This window comes from Scyliorhinus torazame, chromosome 9 (genome assembly GCF_047496885.1).
Source record: "Scyliorhinus torazame isolate Kashiwa2021f chromosome 9, sScyTor2.1, whole genome shotgun sequence".
NCBI classification, from domain to species: Eukaryota; Metazoa; Chordata; class Chondrichthyes; order Carcharhiniformes; family Scyliorhinidae; genus Scyliorhinus; species Scyliorhinus torazame.
The window spans coordinates 199,090,693-199,106,329 of record NC_092715.1 but is presented as its reverse complement, the minus strand read 5'-3'; the positions used below and the strand labels follow the sequence as shown (position 1 = coordinate 199,106,329).

The 15,637-nt window shown below is 43.8% G+C and overlaps 1 protein-coding gene across 1 annotated transcript in view; it reads right to left on the bottom strand.

The window, feature by feature from the left end:
* The window catches only part of LOC140429671 (nuclear cap-binding protein subunit 1), a 134,962-nt gene that overhangs the window by 66,308 nt on the left and 53,017 nt on the right, over window positions 1-15,637 (bottom strand). Inside the window, exons 7-8 of the mRNA XM_072516959.1 lie at window positions 8,844-8,913; window positions 5,878-6,093 (exon numbers count right to left, since the gene is read on the bottom strand). Of these exons, the coding sequence (XP_072373060.1) occupies window positions 5,878-6,093; window positions 8,844-8,913 (286 nt within the window). The remainder of the gene's footprint in view (window positions 1-5,877; window positions 6,094-8,843; window positions 8,914-15,637) is intronic.

The window sequence follows — 15,637 nt, the reverse complement described above, 5'->3', positions numbered from 1 at the left end:
TGGCTGCAAGGTAAGATTCTGAGAGAGCCACATCAGGCTTTTTAATTGATCGGCTGGATTGCGAGACAACTCTTCCAATTTTGACATGTCTCCAAAAACTAGCAAGGAGGATTTTGCAAGGATATGGTATCCTTTTGCGTATCTGATGCCTAAGTCAATGCCAGGCAAATGTCCTCTTTTATTCTTGCTTGACTTTTCTATAGTGATTTGATACAACTGTGTGGCTTGATAGGCCATTTCAGAGGGCAGCTAAGAGTCAATAACATTGTTGTGGGTTTGGTGTGTCATGATCGGGATTTATTCCCAGAGGACTGGAAAATGTCTAATGTAACACCCCTGTTTAAGAAGGGAGGGAGGGATAAGACTGGAAATTATAGGCCGGTTAGCCTGACTTCGGTCATTGGTAAGATTTAGAGTCCATTATTAAAGATGAGATTGTGGCGTACTTGGGAGTGCATGGTAAAATAGGACTGAGTCACCACGGCTTTGTCAAGAGGAGGTCATGTTTGACAAATCTAGTAACAGGGAAGTTAGATAAAGGAGAACCAGTGGAGGTGATTTATTTAGATTCCAGAAGGCCATTGACAAGGTGCCACATAGGAGACTATGAAATAAGTTAAGAGCCCATAGTGTTAAGAGTAAGATACTGGCATGGACAGAGGATTGGCTGACTGGAAGAAGGCAGACAGTGGGGATAAAGGGGTCTTTTTCAGGATGGCAGCCGGTGACTAGTGGTGTGCCTCAGGTGTTGGTACTGGGACCACAACTATTCACAATATACATTAATGATCTGGATGAAGGAACAGAGAGCACTGTTGCTAAGTTCGCGGATGATACAAAGATACGCAGAGGGACAGGTAGTATTGAGGAAGCAAAGGGTCGGCAGAAGGACTTGGACAGGCTAAGAGAGTGGGCAAAGAAGTGGCAGATGGAATACAATGTGGAAAATTGTGAGGTTATGCACTTTGGAAGGAGGAATAGAGGCACAGACTATTTTCTAAATGGGGAAATACTTAGAAAATCAGAAGCACAAAAGGGTCTTGGGAGCCCTTGTTCAAGATTGTCTGAAGGTTACAGGTTCAGTCAGCAGTTAGGAAGGCAAATGCAATGTTAGCATTCATGTCGAGAGGGCTAGAATACAAGAGCAGGGGTGTACGTCTGAGGCTGTATAACGCTCTGGTCAAACTCCATTTGGAGTATTGGGAACAGTTTTGGGCTCCATATCTAAGGAAGGATGTGCTGGCCTTGTAAAGGGTCCAGAGGAGGTTCACAAGAATGATCCCTGGAATGAAGAGCTTGTCATATGAGAAGCAGCTGAGGACTCTGGGTCTGTACTCATTGGGAGTTTAGAAGGATATGGGGGGATTTTATTGAAACTTGCAGGATACTGCGAAGACTGGAGAGAGGGGGCATGGAATGGATGTTCTCACTGGTAGGTGAACCACTGGAGGTCACAACCTCAGACTGAAGGGACATCCTTTAAAACAGAAATGAGGAGGAATTTCTTCAGCCAGAGGGTGGTGAATCTGTGGAACTCTTTGCCGCAGAAGGCTGTGGAGGCCAAATCACTGAGTGTCTTTAAGACAGAGATAGATAGGTTTTTGATTAATAAGGGAGTCTGGGGTTATGGGGAGAAGGCAGGAGAATGGGGATGAGAAAAATATCAGCCATGATGGAATGGTGAAGCTGACCCAATGGGCCTAGTGGCCTAATTCTGCTCCCATGTCTTATATTAGGAATTTAGGTCCAGAAAAGGGGTCCAAAACGTAGCGGGCAATTTAGGGGTTAAACAGACTGAAAGAAAAGACGCGAACAGCAGACTCGGAGGGATACACTCATAGCCCGACTTACCCTGTCCCATTCAGAGTTAAACTAGTTAGTGGGAATGCACAGGATGATCCACTCGAGATCCATTGTCACTTGGGACAACCTTGTTTGACCAGCCATCAGCCCATCACAGTATGATGACCAACTTATCCATCAATGGAACGTTAGCTGCAAATGAAAGGCATGTCTCTGTTCTTTTGTATAAACGGGTGTGGACAGTCAAGAACAATAACGGATTCAAGTCTGGCCACCTCAGGGTGAACCTTTGTTTGAAGTGGCGGAGCTTAGAGAGAGAGAGAGAGAGAGAGAGGAATAAATGTTTTTTTGAACCGTTACAGCAGAGGGCTGTGGAGATCACCCAGAGAGGTCACCCAGAGAGGTCATGAAGGAAGCTGTCCCAGATAACAGACTTTCGAAAAAGGTTCTAAAGGAACTTGACTCACAGCAGAGAATTGCTTCATAAATACAAGAACCATCTTCATAGAATTTACAGTACAGGAGGCGGCCATTTGGCCTATCGAGTCTGCAGCAGCCCTTGGAAAGAGCACCCTACCTAAACCTACACCTCCTCCCTATCCCCGCAACCCAGTAATCCCACCCAACCTTTTTTGGACACTAAGGGGCAATTTAGCATGGTCGATCCACCTAACCTGCGCATCTTCGGGACTGTGGGAGGAAACTGGAGGACCCGGAGGAAACCCACGAAGACACAGGGAGGACGTGCAGACTCCGCACAGATAGTGACCCAAACGGGAATCAAACCTGGGACCCTGGTGCTATGAAGCCACAGTGCTAACCACTGTGCTACCATGCCCTATTTCTTCCATTATCACTCCTGGATCCTGGAACAAATTGATCTTTCTGCATGTCTTAAAACTTAAGAAAGTTATTTGCCTTGTTCAGTATCTTAGTCATCATTGAGGGCTGAGCAGGCGCCGGCAACAGGTGTCACATGTTGGCCAGACCAGGTAACAATGGCAGATTTCCTTCCCTAAAGGATATTAGTGAACCTGATGGGGTTTTACAATGATCTGATAGTTTCATGGTCACCATTAAGACTGGCTTTGTGTTCCAGATTTAAAAAAAAAAAATTATTTATTAAAATTTCAATTTTACAAATCTCCCCAAAGGCTCACAAATGTACACAATTCATAGACAATTGTTGCAGTAATTAATTCAATCAGGAGATGTGGCCAGTTTTGTGGGTGGGACCGACCCTCAAGTGAGAATTTTTTAAACCAGCGCATATAGATTGAAGAATCATGAATGACCTGAACATAATTTGTGCTTAAAATTCCCAAATCTTCTGTGCTGTTTTAGCCCATTTTTGGCAAATTGCACACCTGGAGGAAACTCCTGCCCAAAGAATTCTTACCAATGAAAGTCAATCACTGCAAAAGGTTAGAAAGACCATGTATCCTGTGAGATTGTCCCAAATGTATCCATGGCAAAGGATCAAATTTAAATTATAAATCCTTCGCTGACAGCAAGACGATCTTCACTTGTTAATCATAAAACGTTAAATTTACCAGATATAACAACTGCAAGGGAAATACTCTGTTCTTATCTAGGAGCAGAGAAAAGGCCATAAATACAAAAGGAGGAGGGGTGAAGATCATCTAGTACAAGCAGTGCCCAGTTTACTGGAAATTTATAGCACTTTTTTTATAATGTGGTGAAACGCAAATATTTCTAGGCCAAGGCCACTTCAAATGGATGCAATTGTAAAAGTGCCATGAGATCAGTAGTTACTTACACCTCACAAAAATCCAATTATCCAATTGAGAAGTTTAAAATCATTGGAAAGTTAGGTTATTATGCTTACACTGAGATTTCTGCATCTAAATGTCATATTTAAGCATAATCTAACTTACTGACAACAGTTCACTCCATATTTTGAAATTGTAAAAGCGGGAAGGGGGCAGATAAAGGAGACAACTACTGTGAAGATACTATGCAATTACACAAGAGTGCTCCTGGCACGTGCACAAACCACCCCTTAAATTCAATCTCCCCCTTCAAATTAAAGCCAAGTCCTCAATGAATTCAAATAATTTTAGGAATTTGGATTTGTCTATCAAAGAACACACTTTGGTTTGCTAGAGTCAAATGTTCAGCCAGCAATAATAGCTATTATAAAAAGATTATTTTTACAATCCTTTTATAAAAATAAAAAGATTATTTTTATAGAATTTTACATCTCTACACTATACAGTGGGTGGGTGCTTAAGGCAGGTTTCCCCTCTCCCATCCTTTCTGCTCCTCCAATCATAGATTCTGCTTCTGGAGGAGCAGCAAAAGCAGAAATGAGACAACCTGTGATTGGACGAGTTGGAGAAGCCAGTGTGGGAGAGTTTTAATCTATGATTGGAGGAACAGCTCGGTCTCTCCCATGCTCGTTGCTCCCCCAATCACAACTCTGCAATCAGTCCCCGCTCTGACAGTTGTGATTTTGTAAAGCCCCGTAGCAGGGCTGCCCGCTAAATCCCGGCGTCCTTGGCAGCCGGCCTTTCTTTTCCGGTTAGCCGCTGGTGGTAGAGGAGGAGTCCGCAGGAGATCAGGTAAGAGTCATGGCCAAGTCCAAGAATCACACCAACCACAATCAGTCCAGCAAGTGGCACAGGACAGGGATCAAAAAGCCCAAGTCTTATCGATTTGAACCCCTGAAAGGAGTTGATCCCAAGTTCCTGAGAAACATGTGGCTTGCCAAAAAAACACAACAAAAAAAGATCAGCTAAGGCTCAAAGCAAAAAATAAAGTCGTGATCGCTAAGAAAAGGACTGGCGGTGTTGACGATTTAACATTTACTGTCCTTGAGGATGGCAGCCATGTGATATCTTGTATTCCAAGTTGTTTATTTTGAATGAAATCTAAGTTGGGACTTCAAAAAAAAAAAAAAAAGCCCGTATCAGCCCCAAAGAGCAGAACATATATTTAAAATAATGGATTTCTGAAGGACCAGTGTCAGAAATCTGCCAAATGATGACCATTCCTCATCCTTGATAACAGCTTGTAAAAGGGAAATGCATATTTATTTGCAAAGGGCACAGAGAAAAAGCAGGCAATAGGGACTAAATGGATGGCTCTGTTAGGAGAATTGGGTCAAGTGCTATGAGGGAAGGATACGACATTCTGATTCTGAGCCACAATCTCGCTATTTGTAGCCCTGCCATCACTTTTTTTACTTCCATAATTTGGCGCACAAGTTATACTGAGATTTTACAATGTACGGTTATCTTCAGTTTGGGTCCCAGTGCCACATAAAATACAAGAGCACAGAAAAGAGCAAAACTGGTTCTGAAAGCAAAGATAACGGCAAATGAGCCAGGATTGGCAAAGTTCACTTTCTTTCTATACTGTAAAGCTTCTGACTTATGTTTGAAATAATTTACCAAGCTAGCTAATAAAGGTAACGTGATTGAGACTATTCAAAATAGGAGAGTTGGTGTATGAGGGACTGCAAGTCAATGATATTTTGCCATCCAAGATCTGTGTTGTCAGTCTTAAACCATGGCACTGAAGTAGCACATTAACAAGGAGCCAGAGCAACAGCTGCATTTCCCCTCTATAATTTCCCAACAATTAATTTGACAACACATCCTGACTCCATTAATCAGTGTCTTACGCAGAAATAACCCCCATCAATTTGATTTGAGAGAGTAGACTGTTACATGTCACAAAAGGCAAATTATCTTTCCTTAAGGTCGAGTTAAATGCTTGTAAGACTGTCTGCATTAAAACTAACCATTAAAAGTTAATTACTCTAACCAAGCTAAGAAACAAATCTATGTGAAGTGGGAAACAGAAAATTCAATTCATTTTTGAGTTGCGAGTGGCTGATTGCATATTAAATATTTACTGTTTTTGATATCCGATTTGTTTGCCCTAGCATTTATATATCCAACATCTTGTATTTATGGTATATGTTTAACATAGAAAGAAGTCCCAAGGTAAGTCACAGAGTCATAATCAGATTTGAGAAAAAAAACATTTAGCAACTAATACCTATTACTAGATGACCAATCAGCAAAAATGAACATTACTGCATACCTCAGGGGCATCTGTATAGTCAAACATCCTGAAAACGACTCGTGGCACAGGATACATGGAGTCCTTTGTGTGAGGAGGTGGGGTGAAAGGTGGCAAGTTATGTTGCAACGCCTCACAGAGTACGCTGTCAAAAGCCAAGTATGGTCTTAAGATGTGTTTCTCCTGCCAACGATCCTTTTTCATCTTCTGAATTTGGGCCCAAAGGCAGTCCAAGTACTGTAAAGAAAACATTGATCAGTCATTCATTCATACATTGAAATGTAATTTTTCCAACTTTGAAACTTTTCCATTGCATTTAGTCTCACAATTATAAACAAGGTTAAAATCATTGCCAAAATGAGACAGTATAAATGGTGCAGGAGGGTGTAGCAATGGATTAAGTTAAGAGATAGCACTGAACAATCTGACAAAGGAATTTAACCACGAGAGACAAGAATTTTAAATCGCACTCTGAGATCAGGAGTCAATGTAGGTCAGCAAGTACAGGGGTAATAGATGAATGGGCAATCTACAGATACATTAGTTTTAAATGAACTGAAGTTTAAGAAGGCAGCACAGTAGCACAAGTGGATAGCACTGTGGCTTCACAGCACCAGGGTCCCAGGTTCGATTCCCTGCTGGATCACTATCTGTGCGGAGTTTGCACGTTCTCCCCGTGTCTACATGGGTTTCCTCCGGGTGCTCAGGTTTCCTCCCACCATCCAAGGACTTGCAGGTTAGGTGGATTTGCCATGATAAACTGCCCTTAGTGACCAAAAAGGTTAGGAGGGGTTATTGGGTTACAGGGATAGGGTGGAAGTGAGGGCTTAAGTGGGTCGGTGCCAAGCCGATGGGCCTCCTTCTGCACTGTATGTTCTATGTTCTAAGGGTGGACAATCAGAGACTGGTTAGCGGACACTGGAATTGTGCCATAACAACGTATCCTGGAAAGGGGCTTATCAAGTTTGCATACAAATGCAGCAGTACACTGAACTCAATAACTACTTCTCTGGCAGGATCATAATGACCTTCTCCAGAACATAAATGTTTGAAGAATTAGATTTTGTATTATACTTAAACAAAATACACAATATGAGAACACTGAATGTCCATCAATAGGAAGCTTATATCATGTGGGAATCATATGCTCTGAAATGGTTCCAGAATGGGCCTCCAAGGATGTATTCACACGACATGAATCAATGCTGCTGAAACTGTTTTACACTGACCAAAATATATGAATGTAGTATAAAGCAGCAATATGTGGAAAGATAATGCATAAAAAGCATGCAATAATTTGGGACACTAGTTTAAATCTGTAGCCAAGTCCCACTAGCACTGTTAGCCACAAGTAAATTATGAGATCATTTTTAGATTACCGCCAACACATTGGTATTGCATTATTTCCCCCATTTTCCTAAACTGCCTATTTTCCAAACTTTTTGTTTCATGGGCGTCGCAGTTTATTGCACATCCCTAATTGCCCTTGAGGGGGTTAGTTAAGAGTCAACCACATTGCTGTGGGTCTGGAGTCATGTGTAGGCCAGATCAGGTATGGATGACAGATTTCCTTCACTTAAGGACATGAGTGAACCAGATGGGTCTTTACGACAATTGACAATGGTTTCATGGTCATTAGACTTTTTAATTCCAGGTATTTCACCAAGTTCAAATTCCATCGCCTGCCATGGTGGGATTTGAACCCGGGTCCCCAGAGCATTATCCTGGGTCTCTGGATTACTAGTCCAACAATACCACTAAGCCACCGCCTCCCCACAACTTCTCTTTCCTGGGATAATTGCAGTAATACTTTTACAGTTTACAACAAGTGGCAATCTCCATGTAGCTCAATTTACACATCCTTTGTGGTGGTGGTGGTGGTGGTGGTGGTGGTGGGGGTGGGGGTGGGGGTGGGGGTGGGGGTGGGGGGGGGGGGTGGGGGGGGGGGGGAGAAGGAGGAGGAGAGAGAGAGAGAGAGAGAGAGAAGAAAAGTTATGTTCTCCCCTTTCCTCAGTTCTTGTAGGCCACATAATCTGCCTGTTGTCACCTACAAAGTCTGATCTGTAACTGTGCTAGGAAGCACAAGGACATTAATAATTTGCATCCTGATTTTATTTGTGGAGAACCATCAAGCTTCCAACTGGCTTCTCCCTATATTACCACATCTGGAACTGCAGCTTTGAACCTATGACCAATGCCCTGAAGTGCAGCATGTTACTACACCATCTGCCACAAAGTGTACTGGTTCATATGTAACAACAGATAAGAGGGTCTTTGAATAAACTCCAGACATGATCACATATAGAATAAATTGCTTAGTAATAAGCAGGGACTGTGGTACAAGTCACTGCATGTAGCCATTAGTTTTTCACCTCTTCTAGACCCTTTTGATCTTTCCCCATATTTCTAGCAACCCAGTCTCTTTCCTTTCCAAAGCGTTGAGAGCATCAATTCCACTTTTTCATAGTTCAGGCATTCAGGATAGAAAGAAATGGCAGAATATAGAAATAATATAAAGAATTGCAAGACACTTGTCACCATACTGGTGAGCAGTTAAAATGGGTATTTTTAAATGATTGAGGTAGGAGAATGTTAGTATTGCTCAACAGTTAAAACATTCCTTTAAAAGAGTGAAAGTCCCTCTTTAGACTTTCCCGATTTCCATGTTATCCTTCAGCTAAGATTAAATGCAAAGTCTGAGCTTATGATTTCTGTGTATCATTTCAATATCAGTTGTAAGAGGATGTTCCCCAACTCGACCTTGTGATAATCAACTGCTGTTCATCTCATCCAACGAGAAAAGGAGAGTTCAAATTATATCAAGGTTCCTCCAATTGGTGCAGCAAACAGTATTTGTCGGAGGTCACTCAATACGACCATTTCTCAGACAACTGCACATGGCATAACCACACGTCAGAAATGTTTACAAAATTCATGCCCAAGGCTCCTTAAGAGAAAAAGTGTTGATTTTCAATTCGCCTTCTCACCTCTTCCTGTACATGAGGTTGCTCAACAGTCCAGCTTTGCAGCATTGGTACATGATGCTTTTGGCGAGTCCTGCAAACAGATTCAGAAAATAGCAAATTTAAGTCTTGGCCCCACATACAAATTGATTATAGTATTAGAAGAGAGTTCTGTACCAAACCTGCTGTTACACAAATAGTCCTAATGGTTCTAATGCATTTCCAAAGAAGTAAGTCAATAGGCCCCATATAATCCTAAAGAGCGCAAAATGTTACGATCCCAGTTGATGTTATAACTGAACGGGAAATCCCAGAATAGAACCCTGACTCAAAAGACTGTAACTTTTACTTTTTAAAAAACAAAACGTGGAAGAACAGAGTCACGAGACCGCTACTTAACCTTAACAAGAATATTTTTTTTATTAAAAATGAAAAGTTGGATTATTATACAATACTTCTTTACTTATCCCTTAGCTTACAAATGCACACAGATTTTAAGATTAACAGGGAATAGAAAGTAAAACTTCAGCGAAAATGCTCTTATTAACACAAGTCCCTTCAATCACACAGACTGGCTGTGGTCAAATACACAGTCCACTCCAAACCTTTTTTTTTTAATATAAATTTAGTTTAGTGTACCCAATTAAGGGGCAATTTAGCGTGTTCAATCCACCTATCCTGCACAAATTTGATTAAATGTACTCACTGTGAGGGTGAAAGCCACGCAAACACTTGGAGAATGTGCAAACTCCACACGAACAGTGACCCAGAGCTGAGATCAAACCTGGGACCTCAGCGTTGTGAGGCAGCAGGCTAACCCACTGCGCCACCGTGCTGCCCTTGTCCACTCCAAACCTAAGTAGCGTATGTGAATTTCTTCTCAGAATGTCCCCAGATGATTGTTTCCAAATCCACTCCCAAAACAGGCTTTAAAATCTTCCTCGTAATAATGCTTTTCCTCAGTGGTTTGTATTCTGAAATCAAGTCCAGGGTTTTCAAATGACTATTTTAAACAAAGCTTCCACTCCACTTTTAACAGTGAACCAGGTCCAGTACTTACACCATCCCTTTAGGATTTCATAAGTTCATAAGATATAGGAGTGGAATTAGCCCATTTGGCGCATCGAGCCTGCACCGCCATTCTATCATGGATGATATGTTCCTCATCTGCTACTTACAATGTTACAACCAAGAGCTGACCTAGGAGCAGGAGAAGGCAATTTGGCCTCCCGAGCCTAAACACCTTAAATGTGATCATGGCTGATACCATCCTGGCTTCAACTCCACCATCTTGCCTGTTCTCCATAACCCTTCAACCCATTACCAATTAAAAATCTGTCTAACTTCTCCTTGAATTTACTCACTGCCCCAGCATCCACCACATTCTGGGGTAGCGAATTCCACAGATTCATAACCCTTTGGGAGAAGTAGTTTCTCCTAAAAACTGTTTTAAATTTGCTACCTCTCAGAAAATTCTATGATTATAACCTCTAGTTTTAGAATGCCCCCCAAGAGGAAGCATCAGCTCCACATCTACTTTAACCATACCTTTTAGCATATTGTATACTCAATTAGATGTCCCCTCATTCTTCTTAATTTTATAGAGTATAGGCCTAAACTGTTCAATCTCTCATCATACAACAAACCCCACATCTCTGGAATCAATCTAATGAACCTCCTCTGAACTGCCTCCAATGCCACGACAACGTTCCTCAAATAAGCGGGTCAAAACTGTGCACAATACTCCAGGTGTGGACTCAACAATGCCTTGTATAGTTGCAACAACATTTCCTTATCTTTATACTCAATTCCTTTTGCTATAAACGGCAACATTCCATTTGCTTTCCTTATTACCTGCACCTGCATGTTCATTTTCTGTGACCCATGCATCAGGACACCCAGATCCCACTGCATCGGAGCAGCCTAAAGTCTCTCCCCGTTTAGATAATAAGTTGTCTTTCCATTTTTTTCAACCAAAATGCATGACCTCGCCTGTATCCACATTAAACTCTATCTGACACATTTTGGCCCACTCTCCTAACCTATCCAAATCCATTTGTAACGTTCTTATTTCCTCATTGCAACTTACTGTCCCACTTATTTTTGTGTCATCTGCGAATTTGGCTATAGAACCTACCATCGCTGTATCCAAGTCGTTAATATAGATTGTAAGTAGCTGGGACCCAAGGAGCACCCCACGAGTTACATCTTACCATCCAGAAAAAGACCCATTTATCCCAACTCTCTATCTCCTGTCCGTCAGCCAGTCTTCTAACCAAGCTAATAAATTACCCCTAACCCCATGTGATCTCACCTTGTGAATTAACCTTCTGTGCGGCACCTTATCAAACGCCTTCCGGAAGTCCAGATATATATACATCTACAGGATCCCCATTATCCACTTTGCTTGTTACATCTTCGAAGAACTCAAGCAAATTAATCAAACATGATTTGCCCTTCATAAAACTATGCTGACTCCGATGGATAGCACTTTGGCTTTCCAAATGTACTGATATTACATCCTTGATAATTGATTCCAACAATTTTTGTTAAACTGCGTACCTTTGGATATTCAATTCCTAGCCCGGGCCTCCCTGTAACCACGTTTCAGTAATCCGCACCAAGTCATAACCTTTTTGTTTCTATTTGTGCCGTTAGCTCATTAAGTTTGTTACGAATGCTTCTTGCGCTTAGATACAAAGCTTTTACATTTGTTTTAATGTTAGATTTCCACACTCTTCCATAATTCTTTTGTCTTAAAGGCCTTTACACAAACTCCAAAGTCTAGCCACCGAATTCTACAATTATTTCAAATAATATCTACCAAACAGGAGTAATTTCTTACAAACCTTAGCATTACTGCAAATATCCTTCTGCCTATCAGGTTTCAATGCCATTTCAACTCTCTGTGACTTTACTGAATAGTCGTTTTCCCGGTTCCGTTAACATCTCGTTATTTCTCTAGTTTCCTTAACTAGATGGATTTTAGGTTTCCGGCAATTGTTTTCTTTACTCCATGGTATGGCTTTTCTTCTAGCATGTCTGAGAGAGACATTCCCTTTTTAGCCTTATAAAACGAACTGCTGCCAGCAGAGCTGCGAGAGCAGCCTTCTATCTCAAATTCAGCTAAACTAAAACTTAAAAGCTTCTCTACCTTACAAGGCCCCAGTTGTGGAGCAACCACTGCTGGTTTATTTACTCTTCATGCCATAGCTCTTTCGAAGCATAATAGGATCACAGTTGGGATTGAAACCACCCCCACACATACAAACACATTTGTCCAGCATGAATCTAACTAAAGATTTTAACCTTCCAGGCACAGAAAATTAAATTAAATTAAACACACTTAAAACTATCCCTTATTTCTAATGTTTACTAATACAGATATAAATCCCTTATATTTTCCTAACTTAAATACAATAAAGCTACTTTTTTTTGGAAAATATTTTTATTCAGGTTTTTGATATTTTAACATTTTAAACTCACAACATAGCAAAGAAGAATCAACACAGACAACCCCCCGGGTCCTAACCTCACCCAAACACCCCACTTTGCTCCCACCTTATCAGCTGACGGTCACCAGCTCCTTAAAATGTAGTACAAACCCCATCTCTTATGGAGCCCCTCAGTCTCCCCAGCCACACCGAGGCACAGGGTGGAGCAACTGCCCGTTACCCCAACATAACCCATCTGCGAGCCATCAGCAAGGCGAAGGCTAAAACATCTGCCTCTGCCCCCATCTGCAGCTCCGGCAAGTCCGACACCCTAAATATGGCTCACAGGGGACTGTGCTCCAAATCCACGTGCAAGACTGTCAACCTGGTGATGAAGAACGACCTCCAGAATTTTTACAACTTAGGGCAGGACCAGAACACATGTGCATGATTGGCTGGGCCCCTCCCACACTGCTCACAAGTATCCTCCGCCTTCAAACAACCGACTCATTCTCGACTTCGTCAGGTGCACACTATGTACTACCTTTAGCTGTATCAACCCAGCCTTGCACAAGAAGTTAAGGCATTCACCCTCTGCAACACCTCACATTACAATTGCTCCTCCAGCACCATCCCCAACTTGGCCTTAACCTCCTCCAACGATGTCATATCCACCTCCAAAATCCTCCCATAGATCGTTGAGATGACCCTTCTTCCCCCAACAATGAGGAGGGTGGTGCCACCAGAAAATTCGGAAAGACCTTTCTCGCAAAATCCCTCACCTGCATATATCTGAAAACCTCCCCCTCGTGGGATCCCAAGTTTCTCCCCCGACTCCTCCAAACTCGCAAACCTCCCTTCTAGAAATAGGTCCTTCATGTCCATCACCACTCGCTTCTCCCATCCCCGAAACCTAGTATCCATCCTCACTAGCTCAAATCCAAAGCTCCCTCAGATCGGCATCAACTTCGATCCCGCCCCTAACCTAAAGTGTTGCCGAACTTGCCTCTACATTTGCAACGTGAGCACCACCACCGGACTCCCCGAATATTCCCCAGGGGAAAATGGGAACGGTGCCGTTGCCAGCACCCGCAACCCTGTTCAAGAGCCTGCCTCCATTCTCACCCACAAAGCCTCCGGTTCCCTGCTCCAACTCCACACCTTCTCCGCGATCGCAGCCCAGTAATAATACTGTCGCCCTCTCTGAAGCACCTTCTAATCCTTGCCGCCTTATCTGCCCACTCAATCAACAAAATCATCCGTTCCAACCCATAAAAAACATTTTCGACAAAAAGACCGGTAGGCAGGGAAATAAAAATAAAAACCACAGCAAAATATTCATCTTAACCGCCTGCATCCGGCCCGCCAACAATAGTGGAAGACTGTCCCATCTCACTTAATCCGCCTTGACCCCACCCATCAGACTCGTAAAATCCAATTTACGGAGCTGGGCCCAATCCAGAGCCACCTGCACACCCCCACACACCCAAGCACCGAACGTGGGTAGTTGCCGGCCCCCAGAGAAGACACCTCAAAGCTTTTTTAAAAACTCCACCGGAAAACTATCCAGCTCCGGTGCCTTACCCGCCTTAATCCTCCCTAACGCCACCCGCAGCTCTTCAATCCTCACTAACTCCAACCATGCCCTCTCCTCCTCTAGGACACTCCAACCACCCCAAAACATCTCTCATGACTGACACATCCTCCCGAAGCTCTGACCTATACAACTTTTTATAAAACTCCTCAAATGCCTTATTCACCTGCTCCAGTGGCACCACCAAATCCTGAAGCCAAACAATCTCTCACCGCCGCCTGCAGGTGAAGCTGGCCTGCCAGCAAGTGGCTGTCCTTCTCCACACAACCCCTTCGTCAGCCACAAGTGCTGAATCGCTTTTCCTGTGGACAGAAGTTCATACCTTGCCTGTAATTCCTTTCTCCCCACCAAAGGATCGGGAGTAGGATCCTCCACATACTTTCCATCCACCTCGAAAATTTCCTCAACCAGCCACTGAAGCTCATCTCTCGCCTCCCTGTCCACCAGAGCCTTAAACAAGATGATCTCACCCCTTACGCCTTCAATGGTTCCCATACCACTGATGACGAAACCTCAATCGCCTTTCCATCTTTGCACAAAAGCTTGGGTCTGCCAACAGCCCCACATCCAACCTCCACACAGGTCTCTGTGCCGACCCCCTTCCCAGGATCACATTCATCCAACATGGAGCACGATCCGAGCGCCAGTTATTCTGCTTCCTCACTCCGACCAACAGTGCGCTCCCCATAAGAAAGTAAATCCTTGAATATATATTGTGTACTGGCCCCGCCCAGTCAACATCGTCTTCATAAATCTACTTTCAGTTCGGGGCATACACAGCAACCCTGTACCATAAACCCTCCCAAACACCCATTACTATAACGTGCCTCACCCCTGGTCAGCCATCACCTTCTGTATCTGAAACCTCACCCTCATGCCCACCAATATCGCTACCCCATTCCCTGGGCCCTACTGCCAAGGCCCGAGTGGACCATCTGACCCACCCACCCCTTCCAAAGCCTTACCCGATCCTTCACCCTCCGATTAGCCTCGTGCAACAGCACCACGCTAGTTTTCAAGCTCTTCAAATGCGAGAAAACTCTCGCCTACTTCACTGCCGCCGCCCCCCCCCCCCCCCCCCCCCCCCACCCCCAAAGCCATCGCACATTCCACGTTACCAAATGGACTGGGGGCCTCTCACCCCCCTCCCTCTCCTATAACCGCTACTCCTGGCCCCCTTGGGCTGCAAGACACAGCCCTACCCTTAGCCACCTCAGTCACCTACCCCTCCTCCCTTCTCAGAAGCCCCCCAGCCACTTCCTCTCGAAGCCACTTCTCCCAGTTTCGTCCCATCCCCCCACCATTCATACATGCCAGACCCATTGAAACCTGTCCACACAGGTTCCAATGACCCTGGACCCTCCCCCTCCCATCTTGCTCCCATTCACTAGCCAACTTACGGTGGCTAGTGAGGTGGCCCCTGCCAGAACCCCAGCCAAATATCCAAAGAGAAAACCTACATAAAGGCTCCCCACACCCAGAGCTTCCAAACCCTCAACACAACCCCTCAAACCAAGAAGAAATAAATCCCAACAAATTTCCAGGTCCTCCAACTCAGCTCTCAGTCCTTTGTTACTCTCCACCACCCTCCGCAGTTCCTCACTCGTCGAGGTGAACTGGTCGCTGTGCCACGACAATGCCTCCTCCACCCCCTTCAACACCTGTACTTGCTCCCACACCACCATCGATATCTTTGCCAAAGCCTCTTTTACCGGGGCAAGAGTCTCATCCACCCACTCCTCAAGCTAGGCCATCATCTCCATTCGATGCCTGTTGGAGTGCTTGGAAAA